The 20705-nt window shown below is 38.4% G+C and overlaps 1 protein-coding gene and 1 non-coding gene across 2 annotated transcripts; one reads left to right on the forward strand and one right to left on the reverse strand.

Annotated features, from left to right (window-relative positions):
- Positions 1-833: 833 nt before the first annotated feature.
- Positions 834-905, forward strand: TRNAD-GUC. Its single transcript has one exon. It is a non-coding gene; the product is annotated as a tRNA-Asp (tRNA).
- Positions 906-1195: 290 nt separating this feature from the next.
- LOC121264789 (geranylgeranyl pyrophosphate synthase, chloroplastic-like) lies at positions 1196-3061 on the reverse strand. Its single transcript, XM_041168090.1, has one exon. It carries the CDS (start codon positions 2638-2640, stop codon positions 1516-1518), a length of 1125 nt encoding a protein of 374 aa, XP_041024024.1. The 5' UTR covers positions 2641-3061; the 3' UTR covers positions 1196-1515.
- Between the last annotated feature and the right edge of the window lie 17644 nt (positions 3062-20705).

Here is a 20705-nt window from a genome sequence, read left to right on the forward strand (position 1 = left end):
ATAAAGATATTAGCTCTGTGTTACCGATGCCTTCTATGGATTCTCTGCAAATAGAAAGGAAAGAAAATGGGAGGGAGGGAAAGAAAAATGGTGCGTTCTCTGCAAATGGAAGCCGAGAATTGGAATAAAAGAAAGGAAAAGAAATGGGAGAGAGAAATGAGAGGATTCAGCGAGGATGCATAGGGAAAAGAAAATAGGAGAGATAGGGTGCGATTCAGCGTGAGAGAAAATAAAAAGAAAAAGAAAGAAAAAAAAAGTGAAATGGGAGGAGCTAAAAAATAAGAGAAGAAAGAGACGTTGAGAACTAATTTTAATCAATAAAATAATATTTGAAAGAATAGCAATAACTTGCCAAATATGGAAAAACAAAAAAAAAAAAAACTATTGTAGCTCAAAGCTCAAATTGAGCTTTGGTTAGTCCAATGTAGACCAATTTTAACATAATTGACTATGATTTGATGAGTCACTCATTTGCTAGCTCTTAGAATGTGATACACATGCAGGTATTAGAGTTACAAATAAGTGGTGGAACATGAGATGAGGTGCACGCACGACCTAAAATTGATCGTTGGCGATGATCGACGATCGATGAAGATGATAGTGGGACACGTGCATCTCTATGGTGGCTTGACTGTCATAGGTGTTACAAGATTAATCGTAGGTATATCTTTTGAATCTATTTGCATATTACCAATTGACAAATAAAATAACTATTTTCAATCACTTTTTAACTAAGCATGAGAAAGCTCCTACAAACTTCTGGTTTTATTTGTACGATACAGACAAGACTAATAAGAAGTTAAATTAATAATATTTGTAGTCTTGAACATCAAGTCGTTGTAGTATAGTGGTAAGTATTCCCGCCTGTCACGCGGGTGACCCGGGTTCGATCCCCGGCAACGGCGTCCTTTTTTTTCCTCCCTCTATTATTAAACCTATCAATTTGAATCTTTGATCAGCGCTTATTGGAAAGTTGGAAACTATCAATCAGGACGCCATTGACAGGAGACCACGTTTTGGTACCAATCAACCTAAAAAATATGCAGAGTGAAGAGAGTAGGTGATGGGGCATCATCATCTTTTTGCAAATGGATCGTGAAAAACAAAAACAAGAAAACTACGCGACATGGACAAAACATCTGGAGCTACCACCAGGATTATGGATATGAACGAATATTAATACTTGGATGCGGCCTATGCGAATTCATTGCCAGAAAATCTAGCAGATAGTAATTCCCAAGAGTATTAATACATCTTCCACGCAACTTTTCCATCAACGCAGAGCATATCCGAAGGACGATGCAAATGTACAACTTTTGCCCAAAACAAAAGACTCGAGCAAGTACAGATCAAACCCCAGAAACTAAAGTATATAATCGATTCGTCCCTACAGAATTAATGTTGCTAGATAACACAAGCGCACCCTGCTGGTCTCTCGGCCTCTCCTCAAGCATCACAAGCAGCAAGCTTTGTTTAGGAGTTATTCGTTTTGAGGAAACAAGTATTGTGCATAAGCTAGTTTTGCCTGTGAGCAATATAATTAGCCAAAGCAATCAATGGCGCTGCCTTCTCTGGGTCAAATCCAGACAGCTGGTTCTGGGCATCCTTGTTCAGTTTCTCGGCAAATTCCCTCGATTTCTCGATGCCCAGTAGCTTCGGATACGTAACCTTATCCGCCACCAAGTCCTTCCCGGCCGTCTTCCCCAATTCCTGCGACGATTTTGTCACGTCAAGAATATCGTCCACCACCTGAAACAGCAGCCCGATATACCTCGCGAATTTCCTCAGCTTTTCCACCTCCTCGTTGGACCCACCTCCCAGAATTGCTCCCAGAACCACAGCCCCTTCCAGCAGCGCCGCCGTTTTATGCTGATGAATGAATTCCAGGTGCTCCAAATCAACCTCGGAAAGTCCCTCGGAACATATATCGACTACTTGTCCGGCAACAAGCCCTTCAGTCCCAATGGACCTGGCTAGCTCCCCGACGGCGCGGACAACCCTCGCGGGCGGCACGCCCGCCGTTGACACCACGATGTGCTCGAAAGCGAAAGCCAGAAGCGCATCGCCGGCGAGAACCGCCACATCCTCGCCGAAGACCTTGTGGTTGGTGGGCTTTCCTCGGCGGAGATCGTCGTTGTCCATGCAAGGAAGATCGTCGTGGATCAGAGACATGGTGTGGATCATCTCGACGGCGCAAGCGGCGGGCATGGCAATGGCCTCTGTGCCGCCGACGAGCTCGCAGGCGGCGATGCAGAGCATGGGGCGCACTCGCTTGCCGCCTGCGAGGAGGGAGTAGCGCATGGCCTCATGGATCTTAAGGGGGTCCTTCATCGAAACGGCGGCATCGAGGGCTTGGTTAACGGAATTGGCCTTCTGGACCATGTAGCTCTTAAAACTAAAAGTGGGTCTTGATTCTTCTGATTCTTCTTCTTCTCTGACAGTATCTTCCTTGGTGAGGACCGCAGTGACGGAGAACGATGAGTGTGCAGAAATGGGTCTTCGTCGGCGTTCTGGGGATGTGAACGAAATGGGTGTGTTCTTCAAAGGATGAAGGGTTTGGAAAGGTGGGGATCTGGATCTGCCTGCTTGCATAAACATTGAACAGGTTTGGACCCATGTACTCAGATTCACACAACTCATGTTTCTCAAGCTTTTGAGAAAGTAACACAGGCAGAGGTTTTGGTTTGTTTGCAGAGAAAAAACAGAGACAGAGTGGAATCGAATGAAGAAAAGGCCTGATTTTGGACAAAGCTCCAATGCTCTGCTACAGAGAGAGAGAGAGAGAGTAAACTTGCTAATGCTAAATTGCTAATGCTCCTGATGGGCAGCCATAAATGGATAGACTAGACACACAAGCAAGACCCACAACTCGGTAATGTTTCCCAAGACAGCCAGCAATATAGCATTCACAGCGTTTGACTCATTTTCCTCGCTCATTCACTCAGGAAGAAAGCGAGTGATTGGAGAGTGGGAAAGGATGAGTCGAGTTTGGAGCATTTACTGCAGCACTCAGAGAGACCAAACCAGCCAACCAACCAAATGCGGACAAAGCGACAAAGATAGGATATTGGGATTGGATTAGCTTTTAGCCTCACTTTTGGTATCATTCTCAGCCTCACTTTTGCCCACTATATAGTATATCGCACTGGTTTTGTGTTCTGCAGAATTGAAGGTCAAGATCTCTCACTGTTTTTTAGGGCTCTACAAAAACCAACGAAACTGGTGGTCCCCGCGGACCGGCTGGCGGAGTTTGAAATCGGCCGAAACTAATTGAGAACCGGTCGGCCGGTTGTATAAAAATAAAGAAATTGACATCTGTCCGTTTGATTTCAGTCTGAACCAAACCCAAACCTCAAACTAGCCGATTATATATATAATATAATATAATATTATATATATATATATATAAAATGATGTTATTTCATTTAAATAAGTGAAATAGTCTCGTTTTAATTATGAGTTTTATAAAAAAAAATGAAATAACGCTGTTTCGACTTAGGATTAATAACTCTCTATTTTAATTTTCTCTTTGTTTTTTTCCTCTGTGGGTCCACTTCTTCCCACCGATGGCACAATTCGCCACTCCCCTCCTCCTCTACAGAGACACCAACGATAGACCAATGAACCACACTGATTCATGTCAAGACCGAAACTGTTGATTTTCTCCTCCCCCAATCGACCAGTTCTAAGTCTCTCTAAAACTCATTAATGCTGCGTCAGTTTTGGATCAAAACTGCATTGACAACATCGGTTTTCAACCCTACTATTTTTAATGTTGAGAGACGGTACTTGAAACAAACGGTGAAGCATGTGATTATGTCCATTACATGAACGTTAGGTTGCAGCTAGTGCTAAGAACTTGTTATGAATTGTTATAATGTAACAAGGAAACGAATGAGAGATGGAATGAATGTTGCTGTAATGAAATTGAGGGATGCCTGGAAGGTGTTTGTGAAAAAAATAAAAAGAATCGCACGTATATTGATAAGAGATTCTTCGAGGGAACCCACCCACTACTATATTCCTGACCATCCACAACAAATTCTCTAACCAACTAGTAAAATTGATAAACTGACCAACGTAAAAACTGAAGAACAGCACAATAAAAGAAAACGCTTCGTTTGATGTTTTTAAGTACTAAACGATGCTTATTACAAAGACCCACTACCAAACACTTAAACACTGATGTCTTGCTCTTACAGCGATAGAAACCTCTAGAACTAGTTGCTCCAAAATGCCCCGTATTGCTTCCTCCTTCAAAACGCTGCACTCCATTAACATGCCTAAATGGTACGTTTTATTAGCTTCCTCAGCTGCCCTTCACTGAATCAGACGGCGTCGTTTCTTGTTCAACTTATCTTCACTTCACTTTGCACTGTCCCTGCCCTAACTAGGTTCCCAACAGCTAGTGATTTATGAGAACACACGTTGACACGATATTGTCTATTTTCGACGGCAAGACAAATCATAATTTTTCATTCCATCCTTCTCCTTAATAATTCTGTCATCGTGTTTCACTTTTGTTTTGTCTGTCTTTTTTCTTGGGGTTCTCCGCTTGTTGTATAGCATAAAAGAAAAATATTTCTTCAAATACTTGTTCTATTATATTTAATTAATAGAATAAAGTATATAGCCAATATTTAAATTCAAAATATCTATTTCTAAAAAACTTAAATTGATGAAAAAACCAAATGCCTGGTATTTAAATAATACGCATAAAGACTATTAAATTCAAGCTATAACTTGATAAACTTGATTCCCGATATTGATAGAATGACAAAAATGATTATTGACACGTACTTAGACGTACTTAAAAATTCAAACGTGCACTATGTAAGGACACAGATCAGTCCAGTTCCCATAGACAGACAGTATTTAATGTGTAGACTATAGCGTACAACCTAACGTACGTGTTTCAAGCATCAGAAAAATCAAAGTCCTGAATCCACCAAATCTCTAGATCCCCCGTGAACCTCGTGTTAATGTGATTGTCTTAGTTTTTTATTTGTATTCTTAATGTAGGCTCCGTTTGAATTTCATGTCATTTCAATCAATTTCATCTCATTTTAATATTTAAATATTATTTAAATACAATATTTTTAAATTTTAAATTTTAAATTTTTTATTTAATTATTACAAATTTTCAAACTTCTAAACAAAACATTAAAAATAATTCAATTTTTTTAAATTTTAAAACAAAAATAACATTAAAATTTTATATTATAATAATATTTTAACTTTATAATATTTTTATTCTAATTTTGCTCTCTTATTTTCCAAAATAAAACATCTTAACTAAAATAATTTTACTATTATTCACTAATTTTATTACTATTCATAAATTTTTCATCACATCTTATCTCATCTAATCTTTATAATAAACAATATCTTTAAAGATAGAAAAATGTTACTTTACCTACTCAATTTGTCTTCCCATTTTAATACTTCATGTATTTTAATTTTTTTATTTACTTAATAATTAAAGAAATGATTATTAATATATTGATATTTTTATATATTTTTGAAAAATATTTTAAAATGATAAAAAAATATGAATAAATGAATTAAACAAAAAAATAAATAAATAAATTTCGCCTCGCAGTCAAATAGCGGCAGAGTAGCCGCTCTTAAAGATGTTGATCCTCAGTTATTCCCCGTGATTCTCACGTTGGTACAGTTAACCTGAAAGATACCCCCACCTAGACCTACGCAGACTTCACTGCCTCCAGCTCTGAGTGGGCCCACCTTTAGGCACAGATTTTGCGACCTTTACTAGTCTTTGAATAATGGCAACGTTCCAATTTTTATTCTATTCTAATACGTGCCACTTCACGAGTTTCATGCTTCATCACTCAAACAATATTAGATGTTATAGAAATTATATATTGTGTTTTTTATTTTTTTTACTTTGACAATTCAATTTGGATAAATAACTGAAATTATATAATATAAGCCTATTCTTCATGAACTCTTTCATAACTTCGGCCATTTTCAATTAATAAACAAAAATAATTCGTAAATAAGATCAAGTAAATAAAACAAATTTAAGATTAATGTGAGTTTGAATCCAAACTCATATCAACTCATTATTACAACTTTTTTAAATCTCAACACAAAATATAATAAACAAATCAACTTTTTCAAATCTCAAAATAATAATAATATTAAAAAATAATATTTTAACAATATTTTATCATCTCAACTTAACTCAATTCAACTCAGTTCAACATCGAAACGCAGTTTTAGAATAAAACAAATAGACAAAAAAAACAGATTTTATAATAATAATTTAATATTATAAAAAATTCACTCGTGCAATAATAAATATTCATTTCCTATGTCTATATATAAATAGTAACCATTCATAAGATGGAACTCTTTATTACAACTTAGATCCTTTCCAATTGGTTTTTGAATTAGCTGTCCAACCTTGAAGCTAAGTAGAGTCTTCTCTCATTTTTTCTCTCTAGAAGAAAACTGAGGTAAAGTGCGGTCCACAGAGATTCTAACAGAATCAGAGGTGGTTGGGAGTGGAAGGGCTGAAAGAGGTGGTTTCTGAGTGGTTTTCGGTAGCGAGAGTGGGATTTCGGTGGTGAGCTATGAATGAAATCAAGGATAGATGGGAGAAGCTGAAGTTGCTAGAGGAGGAAGCCCAGAATATTGATTTTGATAATGATGAGTCGGAAGAACTGAAATATAAAGAAGATGTTAGTGTGGTTGAGAAAATCTGGATGGAGAGGCAAATCAATAAAGGTGTGAACAAAGCAATGATGGCAAAAATTTGGAGGATCAGTAGAAGAGCAAAATTCCATGAAATGGGATCAAATGTTTTTGTGGTGGAGTTTGCTAACCAAGCTGATAAGCAGAGAATAATGGAGGGGAGACCATGGTTATTCGACAATCAATTGTTTGTGCTCCTGAACTTCAATAGCTTCACACCCCCACAAAAATTAAACTTCAATATCGAAAGATTTTGGGTTCAACTGCATGACCTGCCATTAAAATGCATGAATAAGGAAAGGGGGAGGATCTTAGGTGGAACGATTGGTAAAGTATTGGAGGTAGATATGGAGGAAGATGGGAGTGGATGAGGTCAGTTTCTGAGAGTACTAATTGAAGTAGATCTATACAAACCCTTGGCAAGAGGAAGGACCATTAATATGAAAGGGAAGGCTTGCTGGATTCCTGTAAAGTATTAGAAACTACCTCATTTATGCTTCAGTTGTGGATGTATTGTGCATAAAGAATCGGGATGTAAGGGGAACGTGGAGGGTGAGCATCAATTTGGTGCATGGTTGAGAGTAGGGGTAGAGTAAAAAATAAAGAAGGACTTTAGAGGTCGGAGAGGGGGGTTAAAAAATATTTAGGGGGAAAGAGTAGTGGTGATGGAAGAGGAAAAAATGAAAATGAAAGGTTAGAGAAAGTGAGGGAAGGAGTATTGAGAGAAGAGACAGAAAAGGTTCATGTTATCAGGAATGTGAGTTAAGCAGAGGGGAGAGTAGAAAGGATAAAAGGGAGGAGGTAGTGAATGAGGAGAAAAGAAGTTCAAAAGAAAAAGAAGGGAAAGAAGTTGTTGAAGTAGAGAGGGAAGAAAGGGAAGGGGAGATGCTGGCTAAGGTAAATCTAGAGAAGGAGAAGGGGGTGGAAGGGAGTAGTTGGTCAAATGAAAGCAATAAAAAAGGAAAGGTGAAAGGGGTATGGAAGAGGAGAGCTAGGGAGCAAGGCAAGAAGGGTGATATTATTATTGACTTATCTCCTATCAAGAGATTGTTGAGATCAGGGATTGATAGAGAGGAGGAGGAGAGAGTTGGTAAAAAAGATAAAGGGGTGAAAGGAAGCATGATCGAGATGGTGGAGGGAAGCATGACTAATTTGGTGGAGGATCTTTGCCAATTGGTAAAGGAGAAGTTGCCCAATGCAGTGTTCTTGATGGAGACTAAGATGAGGAAAGCCAAAGGTGAAAGGATTATAAGAAGGCTGAAGTATGAAAGGTGTTTGGTAATTGAACCAATAGGATTGAAGGGTGGGTTGATGCTATTATGGAACCAATCTATGGAAGTTGAAGTGGTGAACTACTCTCAGTAGCATGTTAGTGCTTGGATTAATGATGTGGAAGGCAATGCTAAATGGCTGTTAACAGGCTTCGATGGACAACTTGAAACCAATCTGAGGGAAGAGACATGGAGTTTATTAAGCTCTTTAAAACCACAAGATGATCATGGGTGGTGTGTGGTAGGTGATTTTAATGAGATATTGATACATGATGAGAAGAGAGCGAGGAGGCAGAAATCAAAAAAACAGATGGCTCGTTTTAGAGAGGTGTTGGAGATTGGGGGTCTATTTGATTTGGGGTGGAGAGGGGATATATACATGAAGTAACAAGCATGGGGATGACTCTCTTACAAAAGAAAGACTTGACATGGTGGTAGCCAATCTAAAATGGAAGGAGTTATATGCAGAAGGGTGGGTGAAAGTTTTGGTTGCAATGAGCTCATACCATAGACCTATCTTACTGTGCATGAACCAGAAAATAGAGAAAGTTTGGAGACAAGAGGTTATTTAGGTTTGAAGCTTGTTGGTCTCTAGAAGAAAAATGTGAAGAAGTCTTAAAAAGAAGTATGGCAAAAGGGGTCAATCTGTGGGGAACCATCAGAAGGGCTACTGAATAAGCTGGATGACACTAAAGGAGCTCTACTTAGATGGAGCAAGCAAATGACCTATGATCAGAAGAGAGCCTCAAAAGAAAAGACAAAACTGCTAAGAGAACTACATGCCACAACACTACAGCTATTAAAGCTTTACAAAGAGAGGTTGGGGTCATATTGGAGAATGAGGATTTAAGATGGAAGTAAAGAGCCAAGGTGAACTAGTATCAAATGAGAGATAAAAATACTAAGTTCTTTCACAGTTTTGCTAATCAAAGGAGAAGGCATAACAAAATTTAGTTGATAGTTGATGAGCAGAACAGGAGGTACACGAGTCCAGAAGATCTGGTAGGGGCATTCAAATGTTTTTTTAGAACATGTTCACTTCCTCTAATCCTGATTGTACAGATATTGAAGATTGTCTGAAGGAATTGACACCATGTGTTACAAGAGAGATGAATGACCACCTTTCAAAAACTTTTATTAGAGAGGAAGTAGAAGAAGCTATAAGACAAATTGCTCATCTAAAATTTCCTGGACCTGACGGTTTTGGAGCTTGTTTCTACAAGAAGCGTTGGCATCTAATTGGTGAGGAAGTCAAAAACTCAGTGTTGGCTTGGCTGAATGGTAATTATTTAACTTTTCATACAAACTTCACTTATATAGCACTTATCCCTAAGATTAAAGAACCAAAGATGGCTAGTGATTTCAGATTCATCAGTTTGTGTAATGTAGCTTAAAAGATAATGGCAAAAGTGATGGCTAATAGGTTGAAAAGTGTGTTAAATGAAATTATTTCCCCTAACCAAAGTGCTTTCATGCCTGAGAGGTTAATAATTGATAATATTATGGTAGCATATGAGGTTTTGCACACAATGAAAGTGAGGAAAAAAAGAAAAGTGGGGAACATGGCTATCAAGCTTGACATGTCCAAAGCTTATGATAGGATTGAATGGCCATACTTGCAAGCTGTTATGAGAAAGATGATCTTCTATAATGAGTGGATAGAATTCATTATGAAGTGTGTGTCAACTGTTTCCTATGTTGTTCTTGTAAATGGTAAACCATGTGGGAGAATTAAGCCTGTAAGAGGTTTGAGGCAAGGAGGCATATTGTCTCCCTATTTGTTTATATTATGTGTTGAGGGACTTAGCTCCTTGCTAAACAACCCAGACCTGAGGGAGAGACAAGGGGAGTGACTATTTCAAGGGTTGGGACTCAAGTTAATCACTTACTCTTTGTTAATGACTACATACTCTTTGGCAAAGCCAAGATAGAGAAATGGACAAAAATTCAAGGCTTATTTTGGAAATATGAAAAAGTTTCAGGTCAATTCTTAAACAAGGATAAAACAACCGTCTTTTTCAGCTCCAATTCAAAAGAAGAAGGTAAATGGAGTATAATGGAGGGAGGTGGAGCAATGATGAAAGGTAGCTATGAGAGGTATCAGAGGCTAACCGCAATAATAGGAAAATCAAAATACAACGCTTTTATGAGCATAAAGGAGAAAGTATGGAAGAAGACTAATAATTGGAGAAACTCTTTTTTTTTAGCTGCAGGGAAAGAAGAAACAATCCTTCAAGCAGTACCCACTTACACAATGAGTATTTTTCAACTTTCAAAGAAGCTGTGCAGGTAGCTTAATGTTATGCTTATCAAGTTCTAGTGGGATAATTAACAAAAAGGGAATGGTGTTCATTAGTGCTGTTGGGAGAGGATGGGGAAACAAAAAGGGAAAGGGGGTTTGGTCTACTGGGACATAAAGAGCTTCAATATGACTCTTTTGGCTAAGCAGGGGTGAAAGTTATTGCAAAACAAGACTAGTTAGCTACTAAGACTCTTAAAGCAAAGTACTTCAAAGACAAGCGTCTGTTAGAAGCAAAATTGGGCCACAAGCCATCTTATATGTGGAGAAGTGTGTGGAATGCAGTGGGTCTTTTGAGGGAGGGATTGAGATGGAAGGTAGGTAGTGGTGACAGTATTAAAATATGGGGTCAGAGATGGCTAGCAACACCTTCAACTTTCTCTGTACAATCTCCAGTCTCTATTCTAAATAATGAAGCAAGAATGTGTGAATTGATGCAATGCAGAGGGAAGTGGAATGAGTCATTGATTAGAAGATTTTTTTAGTAAAGAGGAAGCTGATTAGATATGCAGCATGCCATTGAGTAGCATGAATGTGGGAGATAAAATGATTTGGGGTCCATAAAAAAAATAAAAATAAAAAGATTATTTTCTGTAAGGAGTGCATGCCACTTGGAGCTTGAAAGAAATAAGGGTAGCAGAGGTGAAAACTCAAGGCATCAAGAGAGGAATGAAAGTGGAGAAGCATTTAGAAAATGAATGTTCCAGGGAAAGTTTAATTATTTCTTTGAAAAGCTGTTAATGAGTTTCTAGCTATTAGAAGAAACCTTTTTTTGAAGAAAGTAACAGACAACCCCTATTGCACCATTTGTAGAAGATGAGGAAACAATTATGCAAGTGGTTTGGTAATATCTTGCAACTTGTGATGTGTGGTCAGAGTCATTGAGTATATTGTAGAAGATGAAGATAGAAGAATCTCATCTACTAGCTTTGTGGGAAGAATTAGTGAAAAATTTGAATGGCTCAAAACTAGAGGAGGTAGCTGTTGTGATGAGAGGCTTATGGTTGAGAACAAATGAGTGTATCTTTGAAGACAAGTTCAAACCTCCAAGTCAAGTAATAAGATTTGCAAAGCATGATTTGACATAATACCAATTGGCTCATTAGACAGCAAAGGCAAGTAGTAGCAAGAATGAGATGAGCCGTAGCAGAAATCTGAGGTGGGAGAAACTAAGTCTAGGTTTTGTAAAAGTTAATTGGGATGTAGCAGTTGACAAAAAGGAAAGGAAGGTAGGTATAGGGGTTGTAATCAGAGATGAAGAAGGGGAAATGTTAGTAGTTGTAGAGGGACAGAAGCATAATGTTGATCAACCTGCTGTTACTAAAAGTCATGCTTTGTGGAAGGCAATGGATATGTGCAGATAACTTAGATTTGATAAGGTGCTTTTTGAGGGAGATGCTCAAGTGGTAGTTAATGTTGTTCACAATAAAAATGAAGATTTATCATACTATGCAAGTCTAATAGAAGGTATGAAGTAGTTACTGAAGTATAGAATATATTGGAAAGTACAATTTACTCATAAGATGTAACACCCCGCATTTTAGTGTATTTTTACTAAAGGATTATTTTTATTTATTTAAATTTTATTCTCGTATTTTAAAATTGGTTGGATTTTTAATGAGTTTATTTCTATGATTTTAATTTGGTGAAAATTATTTTTATGTGCTTTCTTAATATTTATTTATTGTTATGCATTTAAATTGCTTTTAATATTTATTTAATTACTGTGGGATTTAATTATTTCAATTTGACTTTACTATTACGTTTAAATTATTTTATTTAACTTGAGGTTTTGAAATCGTTTCCGTTGGATCATTTTTGTGACCCAAGTTATGAGGATTGGACCTCATTTCTTTTCCCTCTATTTTTCTTTTCCTTTTCTTTTTCTTTTCTTCTTTTCTTTTCTTTTTTTTCTTTTTTTTCTTCTTCCCGGTTTCCTCCCCGGTGCGCGAGTTCTTCTCTCTCTCTCTCTCTCTCGCCGTGCGTTGGTTTCTTCCCCAGCCCGCCGCCGTGCGCCGGCGGTGGTCGACACCGCCCGGCTCCTCCGCTCCCCCTGCCGCCGGCGATCACCCCCCTCCATTTCCAGCTCCTCCATCGCCGCCGTTAACCACCACGAACCCATTGAAGCCGCGGCGTTCCATGCACCACTGCGCCGCCGTCGCGCCACCTGCGGCCACCATCTTTCTACCACATCATCCTCGACCTCTTGGCAACCCATTGGACCCAACCCCAGCTCCGATCCGTCACCAGTGAAGCCCCACCAAGCCCATTTCCGATTTGTGCATTTTTGGCCTAAAACCACCCCTTGCGCCGCCACCCACGGCAAACCACCACCACCACTAGCTTCACCGACCTCTCTAGGCCCTACCCTACCATTTTTGGGTCTTCGTTTGTCCTCGTTGAAAAGTGGGTATCTGTGACCCACGGCCACAGTGTATTTTACACTGTGGTGTTGCTCAGACATCACCACTTGCAGCTTCGTGATCCTCCGGAAATTATTATATTGCACTGTAAGTATTTCTCCAAAGAACTTTCGTAATTTAAATGTATTTTTGCACTAACCCATTTCACTGTATTTTTGGCATGCCGGACTGAGTCCGAGGAGTTCGGGGGGTCGGATGGATTTGTGATTTGAGTTGTTTGGTTGATTTGGTTGAATTGGATATTGGTTGTTGATGGGTTGGTTGGATTTGTTGGTATTGTTCATTGATGGATGTTAGATATTGTGTTGGTACATGTGCATTTCATTATTTCATGCATGATCATGTTTGTAAAAGAAAACTGGGTTTTCGTGTATTGCATTTATGTTCATGTGATTTGAAAAGTTATGATTTTATGTGATAATATTTTTGGTGCGTGTGTATCACGACCCCAAGCCGAGATGGGGTATTAACTCGGTGGAGCTCCTCTGGTTACTCGGGAGCGGAATATACTGAGTAATGTCCCCTGGATTGTCGCCGGGCGACAATGGGATCGGACGAGATGGTCTCGTGCCGACTCCGTGGTCCTTCTGCTGGCGGGGACTAGAGGATGTCTGGCCACGTACGCGCTGGGCGCGGAACTGGGCATCGCTCGTTGCGTAGTGTGGGTGCTTGGCCATGTACGCGCTGGGCGCGGAACTGAGCACCGCTGCGAAGCCAGGACGTGCGGATGGTCCATAGGGGAGGCCATGGTGCATATGGAAATAATGCATGGTGCATTTGGAATTAATGCACTATTTTCTGGAAAAATAGTGCGAGTTGAATTTTGGGTAAATCATTTTCTGGGAAAATGTTTTACGGATAATTTGGGCCAAAATGGGATTTTGGTGTGTGTTAGAAAATTATCATTTTCGGGGAAATGATGTTTTGTGGAAAATGCATATTTTTCATGTGCATGCATGTTAGTTGCATTTAATGCATTTTATATTACGTTGTTGTTTGGGTTATACTTACCTGCGATACCATTTTGTGGTAACGCAGATTTTGATGCTGAGGAGGAGGAGGGCGAGCCTGAGGAGACGGCTCTGCCTGAGGAGTGATCTGGGATCACTCGTTTGTATATCTGGAACTATTGTAAATTATTTTATGGATGACTGTATAACTGCTATTTAAATCTTTACTGATGTTTGATTGTAAATAAATTCTGGTACTTAGTTGACTATCCGCTGAGTTATTTTATTTGTACACTGTTGCATGTACACACACTGGCACTTCGTTGGGATGTGTGACCGTGTTGTTACCATCCTGGTGTCTCAATCCCTGTGTATTTATATAAGGGGGATTGGGGGCGCCACAGGTGGTATCAGAGCAGTTCGGCTCTGGATAAAACCACATGTCCCTTAGGATAGTACCAGAAAATTATTTTTATTATTATTTTAAAATAATAAAATTTTTGTTTAAGTGGTGTAAATTAAGTTATTTATTTTATATTATGAGTTTATTGCTATTTTATTTTATGTTAATTGATGTTATTTGATTTATTTGATTTTATTGCTTTAATTAGTGTTTACCTTTGGTTGAGTATGGTTTTATTGGCTTTATTTATTTTATTGTATAATAATTTTGTTGTTTATTTATTTTATTGTATAATAATTTTGTTGTTTATTTATTTATTTGTATGTCATTTTAATTTAATTGTTTTATTTTATGGCGGATTATTTTATTGTTATATTTATTTTATGGTGAACTACTTCATTGGTTTTATGCATTTTGTCGTATGTTATTTTATTTATGGAATTTTATTTTATTTTGTTTTGTTCGAAATTGAAAGGCGGGTTAAGGGTTATGTTATGACAGGAAGATGGTACGACTGAGAAGGTCATTGTTAGGCTTAAACATTGGTATAGTAGGCCTGAACTCTTGGTGATTGGTTGTTTTAATATCAAGGCTTGAACATCAGGGTCTGGGTGAACTCTTTGGATTAGGTACTCAAGTTGCTGCTAAGGAGGGGAATAATTTTTAATTGCTTAGGATAATTGAGGATTTAGGTTCCGTAGAATTTAGGTAATGAGTCTTTGGGGTAGGAGGTTGTAAGTTCAACGAATGTCAATGTTAGATTTATGAGAAGTTCATCTAAGGTTTGTGGCCCCATAGTTTTTTAGAAAATAAGTTAATGGGATTTAAGCTGGTAGGTTCAACAAGCAATTAAGAGATTACTTAGACTAGAAGTTTTTGATCTTGCCGACCTCGATAAGCAATTTGATAACATTTGGGGTTTTAGAATTTACAAGTTTTATAAGGCGAATGTTTTAGATTTGAGTTCATCGATCTTGAGGATTTCAGGAAATGATTTATATCTGGGTTAAGGTTTTAGAATTGCAGAGTTGAATGACTGAATTAAAATAGGATTGATCTGAGTTGAGTTATTGATATGAGAATTTTTTTAGGGGAGAATTTCTTTGGAGATGGAGGATGTTGATCTAGTTCGGTTAATAATTGTTTTCAGCTTGAGGTTACAGTGACAGGTTAATGATTTAATCCATATCAATTTTAAGGATAATAGATGGTGACGATTAAAGAAATGATTCTTATTGATTTCGAGGATATAGGTTTAGTGATGGAAATGGTAATGATGACCACCTGCACGTTTGGAGGATTATTGGTTTTGGCTAAGGGTGCGTAAGATTGATGTATAGTAGTGGTGAGTGGTTATGGATTTCGGAGAGTATAGGTCCTAATCTCATTTGGTTTGGAAGAAGTGGTTTTGGTTGGTGTGGAAGAGGAGTCAACACAATAGTAGTAATTCAAGAGACCTTGGCTTGGAGTTTTTAGTGAGTCGATCGAAGTGTGCAATTGAAGTGGGTTACTCAATGAATCATGGTTGGGAATAGTTATTGTGATTATCTTCAGGAATTAATTGTGACTTGAGGTTACCTAGGAATTTAAATTTTTGAGGCTATACTTTCTTTTGGAGTTTGAGCATCTAGTTGGTTGAATGAAGGATATTGTTATTTAACTTGAAGTGAGATTGATGGGATGTCACGTATGGTATATGAAAAGATATTCGAAGTTGAAGCTTAGGCATCAACAATGGATAATATGATCAAGTATGTGGGGGTAATAAAGCATTAGGATCCTTGGGTGCTTTGCAATGGCTTTTGGTAGATTGAAGATTTGATCAGTATGGTTTGCCCTGAGGTTTAATAGTGATGTGCTATTGAAGGAACTAGTTGTGTTAATACTAGCTTATTGGAGTAGAAATAGGTGGGCAAGTTACCAAGGAGGTTTTGTTAATGTTTTGGTGAAGTCAATGGTGGTTCGTTGTGAGTTTAGTCACCGTTAGATTAGATGTTGTTTAGAATATAGATAATGAGCTTTCGGGTTTAGGTTGTTAGGTAGAAGTCTCTAGGCACTCTTTTTGATTCGCTAGGTTGGAATTGAGTCTTTTAAAGTATGTTCCTTATCGTAGATGAGACGGATGTATTTTGGGTTGAGGTTGCTTATTTTTAATTTGGGATGCTGAGGTTGGTTGATATTGGTTTTCTGTCAATGATCATGGATGTATTTTATAGAATTTGATTTTGATCAAGGCAGTAGAAATTAATTGAGGAATTTGAGTTAGAACTCGTGGTTTTGGGAGAGAGTATTTTTTTCTACCAAATTGTGATAAGAGTTTTGGTTAGTAGGAATGGAGCCACCTTGTACTCGATGGTGTTAGTTTCATGAGAACGTAAGTTTTATGCATGAGGCGAATATCAGAGTGCGCAGCAGAAGCGTGGTATTTTTGTTGTAGTCAGGAGTTCAAATTGTGCTGATTTGAAGAATTAATGGTGACTTGAATTTTGAGAAGATACTTGTGATTGGCGATTAATCATTTGGTTGTGCAAAATCTGTTACTGATGGTTAACATTGGAAGTGGCTATTAGGTTTCCAATAGTAGAATTCAATAAAGGTTTAGAAGTTGGAGCATAGGAGTTGATTGCAGTTGGCACATATTATTGTAAGGGCTTTTGATCATTGGAATTTATTGGATGTTGTATTAAGGTTCTCGAGGAAATGAGATTTTTTGGATAGCAGTCACTCTAGGAATACTGGTCGTGATGTGTCATTGGGGGACTAAAATGAGTATGTTGGATAGTGCCATGTTCATTGAGGAATGTGCCACGTGCCGTCAAGTTAAGGCTGAGCATCAAAAGACCTACTGGTAGACTTCAACCTCTCCCTATTCCAGAGTGGAAGTGGGATGATATTTCTATGAATTTTGTTGTGGGTTTGCCGAGGACTCCTAGTGGGAAGAACTCTATTTGGGCGATTGTTGATGTCCAAGATATGTTGGCCATTTTCAGATCGTAGAGAAGGTTGGGTTTGTTGCTTATAGAGTGGCCTTGCCAGACTATTTTGGTGGTATGTTCTTAGTCTGCTCTTAGTTGAATCTTATTCATGTCTTAGTCTTAATATTGACCTTGCCAATTTCGAGGACGAAATTTTATTTAAGGGGGGAGGATGTAACACCCCGCATTTTAGTGTATTTTTACTAAAGGATTATTTTTATTTATTTAAATTTTATTCTCGTATTTTAAAATTGGTTGGATTTTTAATGAGTTTATTTCTATGATTTTAATTTGGTGAAAATTATTTTTATGTGCTTTCTTAATATTTATTTATTGTTATGCATTTAAATTACTTTTAATATTTATTTAATTACTGTGGGATTTAATTATTTCAATTTGACTTTACCATTACGTTTAAATTATTTTATTTAACTTGAGGTTTTGAAATCGTTTCCGTTGGATCATTTTTGTGACCCAAGTTATGAGGATTGGACCTCATTTCTTTTCCCTCTATTTTTCTTTTCTTTTTCTTTTTCTTTTCTTCTTTTCTTTTCTTTTTTTTCTTTTTTTTCTTCTTCCCGGTTTCCTCCCCGGTGCGCGAGTTCTTCTCTCTCTCTCTCTCTCTCGCCGTGCGTTGGTTTCTTCCCCAGCCCGCCGCCGTGCGCCGGCGGTGGTCGACACCGCCCGGCTCCTCCGCTCCCCCTGCCGCCGGCGATCACCCCCCTCCATTTCCAGCTCCTCCATCGCCGCCGTTAACCACCACGAACCCATTGAAGCCGCGGCGTTCCATGCACCACTGCGCCGCCGTCGCGCCACCTCCGGCCACCATCTTTCTACCACATCATCCTCGACCTCTTGGCAACCCATTGGACCCAACCCCAGCTCCGATCCGTCACCGGTGAAGCCCCACCAAGCCCATTTCCGATTTGTGCATTTTTGGCCTAAAACCACCCCTTGCGCCGCCACCCACGGCAAACCACCACCATCACTAGCTTCACCGACCTCTCTAGGCCCTACCCTACCATTTTTAGGTCTTCGTTTGTCCTCGTTGAAAAGTGGGTATCTGTGACCCACGGCCACAGTGTATTTTACACTGTGGTGTTGCTCAGACATCACCACTTGCAGCTTCATGATCCTCCGAAAATTATTATATTGCACTGTAAGTATTTCTCCAAAGAACTTTCGTAATTTAAATGTATTTTTGCACTAACCCATTTCACTATATTTTTGGCATGCCGGACTGAGTCCGAGGAGTTCGGGGGTCGGATGGACTTGTGATTGGAGTTGTTTGGTTGATTTGGTTGAATTGGATATTGGTTGTTGATGGGTTGGTTGGATTTGTTGGTATTGTTCATTGATGGATGTTAGATATTGTGTTGGTACATGTGCATTTCATTATTTCATGCATGATCATGTTTGTAAAAGAAAACTGGGTTTTCGTGTATTGCATTCATGTTCATGTGATTTGAAAAGCTATGATTTTATGTGATAATATTTTTGGTGCGTGTGTATCACGACCCCAAGCCGAGATGGGGTATTAACTCGGTGGAGCTCCTCTGGTTACTCGGGAGCGGAATATACTGAGTAACGTCCCCTGGATTGTCGCCGGGCGACAATGGGATCGGACGAGATGGTCTCGTGCCGACTCCGTGGTCCTTCTGCTGGCGGGGACTAGAGGATGTCTGGCCACGTACGCGCTGGGCGCGGAACTGGGCATCGCTCGTTGCGTAGTGTGGGTGCTTGGCCATGTACGCGCTGGGGGCGGAACTGAGCACCGCTGCGAAGCCAGGACGTGCGGATGGTCCATAGGGGAGGCCATGGTGCATATGGAAATAATGCATGGTGCATTTGGAATTAATGCACTATTTTCTGGGAAAATAGTGCGAGTTGAATTTTGGGTAAATCATTTTCTGGGAAAATGTTTTACGGATAATTTGGGCCAAAATGAGATTTTGGTGTGTGTTGAAAAATTATCATTTTCGGGGAAAATGATGTTTTGTGGAAAATGCATATTTTTCATGTGCATGCATGTTAGTTGCATTTAATGCATTTTATATTACGTTGTTGTTTGGGTTATACTTACCTGCGATGGTAACGCAGATTTTGATGCTGAGGAGGAGGAGGGCGAGCCTGAGGAGACGGCTCTGCCTGAGGAGTGATCTGGGATCACTCGTTTGTATATCTGGAACTATTGTAAATTATTTTATGGATGACTGTATAACTGCTATTGTAAATTATTTTACAGTGTACAAATAAAATAACGCAGCGGATAGTCAACTAAGTACCAGAATTTATTTACAATCAAACATCAGTAAAGATTGATGTTTTGTGGAAAATGCATATTTTTCATGTGCATGCATGTTAGTTGCATTTAATGCATTTTATATTACGTTGTTGTTTGGGTTATACTTACCTGCGATACCATTTTGTGGTAACGCAGATTTTGATGCTGAGGAGGAGGAGGGCGAGCCTGAGGAGACGGCTCTGCCTGAGGAGTGATCTGGGATCACTCGTTTGTATATCTGGAACTATTGTAAATTATTTTATGGATGACTGTATAACTGCTATTTAAATCTTTACTGATGTTTGATTGTAAATAAATTCTGGTACTTAGTTGACTATCCGCTGCGTTATTTTATTTGTACACTGTTGCATGTACACACACTGGCACTTCGTTGGGATGTTTGACCGTGTTGTCACCATCCTGGTGTCTCAATCCCTGTGTATTTATATAAGGGGGATTGTGGGCGCCACATAAGACTTACAATAAGGCAACTCATATTCTAGCAAATGAAAGTTTATTTTTACAGTCTGAATTGGTTAGATAGAAGATATATCTTCTATCTAGGGTTGCAGATGAACCAAGTTGAGTCGAATTCGAACTAGGGGTCGAAAGCTCGATTAGCATGTATATCTGCTCGAACTCGACTCGAGCTTGAAAAGTATTAGAGATTTCTAATCGAACTCGGCTCACCTAACATATATTAAGATCAAGTTCGGCTCGAACTCGAATACAAAAAATAAACGAGCTGATACGAGCTCGAGTTAAATATGATGCATAAATAAGATTATTTCTCTTAATCAATTTTAACTAGAATTTTATTAATAAATATTAGATTGCACTATACACTGCTTATATAACATATTTATTGCAAATAAATCAACGATTCAGAATCTGCTATTTCTTTAGAAGTATTGAGAAACCAATGCTGCCAACGCCAACCTTTCATGTTCTCTTTTCTACATAGAATATTTTCAACTTTAATCCAAAGGTTGATTTGGATTCAGTTGATTGAGATGACTTTTTTTTTTAATCATTTACTTCTTGTGAAAAGATTAATTATACAGAACATTCACAATAATTAATATAGTTACAAACTTACAAATTGCTAAATAATTCAAACTTCTAAAGCATGACAATAAATTACAATTTCAATTGGTAGATCACTAATTATAATATTAACTAAGAAAACAAACTAAAAAAATGGTAAAAGAATATTTTTCAACCCTTATTCATGACTTCAGCCGAATCAGCCTAATTTCTTATGCATAGTGGTCAGCAGCACATGACATAGCATTGCTTAAATAACATCTTTTTGCAAATAAATCAATAATTCATCACTTGCCACAATATAGTTACAAATAGGTACGTAATTCAAACTTC

This window comes from Juglans microcarpa x Juglans regia, chromosome 1D, assembly GCF_004785595.1.
Source record: "Juglans microcarpa x Juglans regia isolate MS1-56 chromosome 1D, Jm3101_v1.0, whole genome shotgun sequence".
NCBI classification, from domain to species: domain Eukaryota; kingdom Viridiplantae; phylum Streptophyta; class Magnoliopsida; order Fagales; family Juglandaceae; genus Juglans; species Juglans microcarpa x Juglans regia.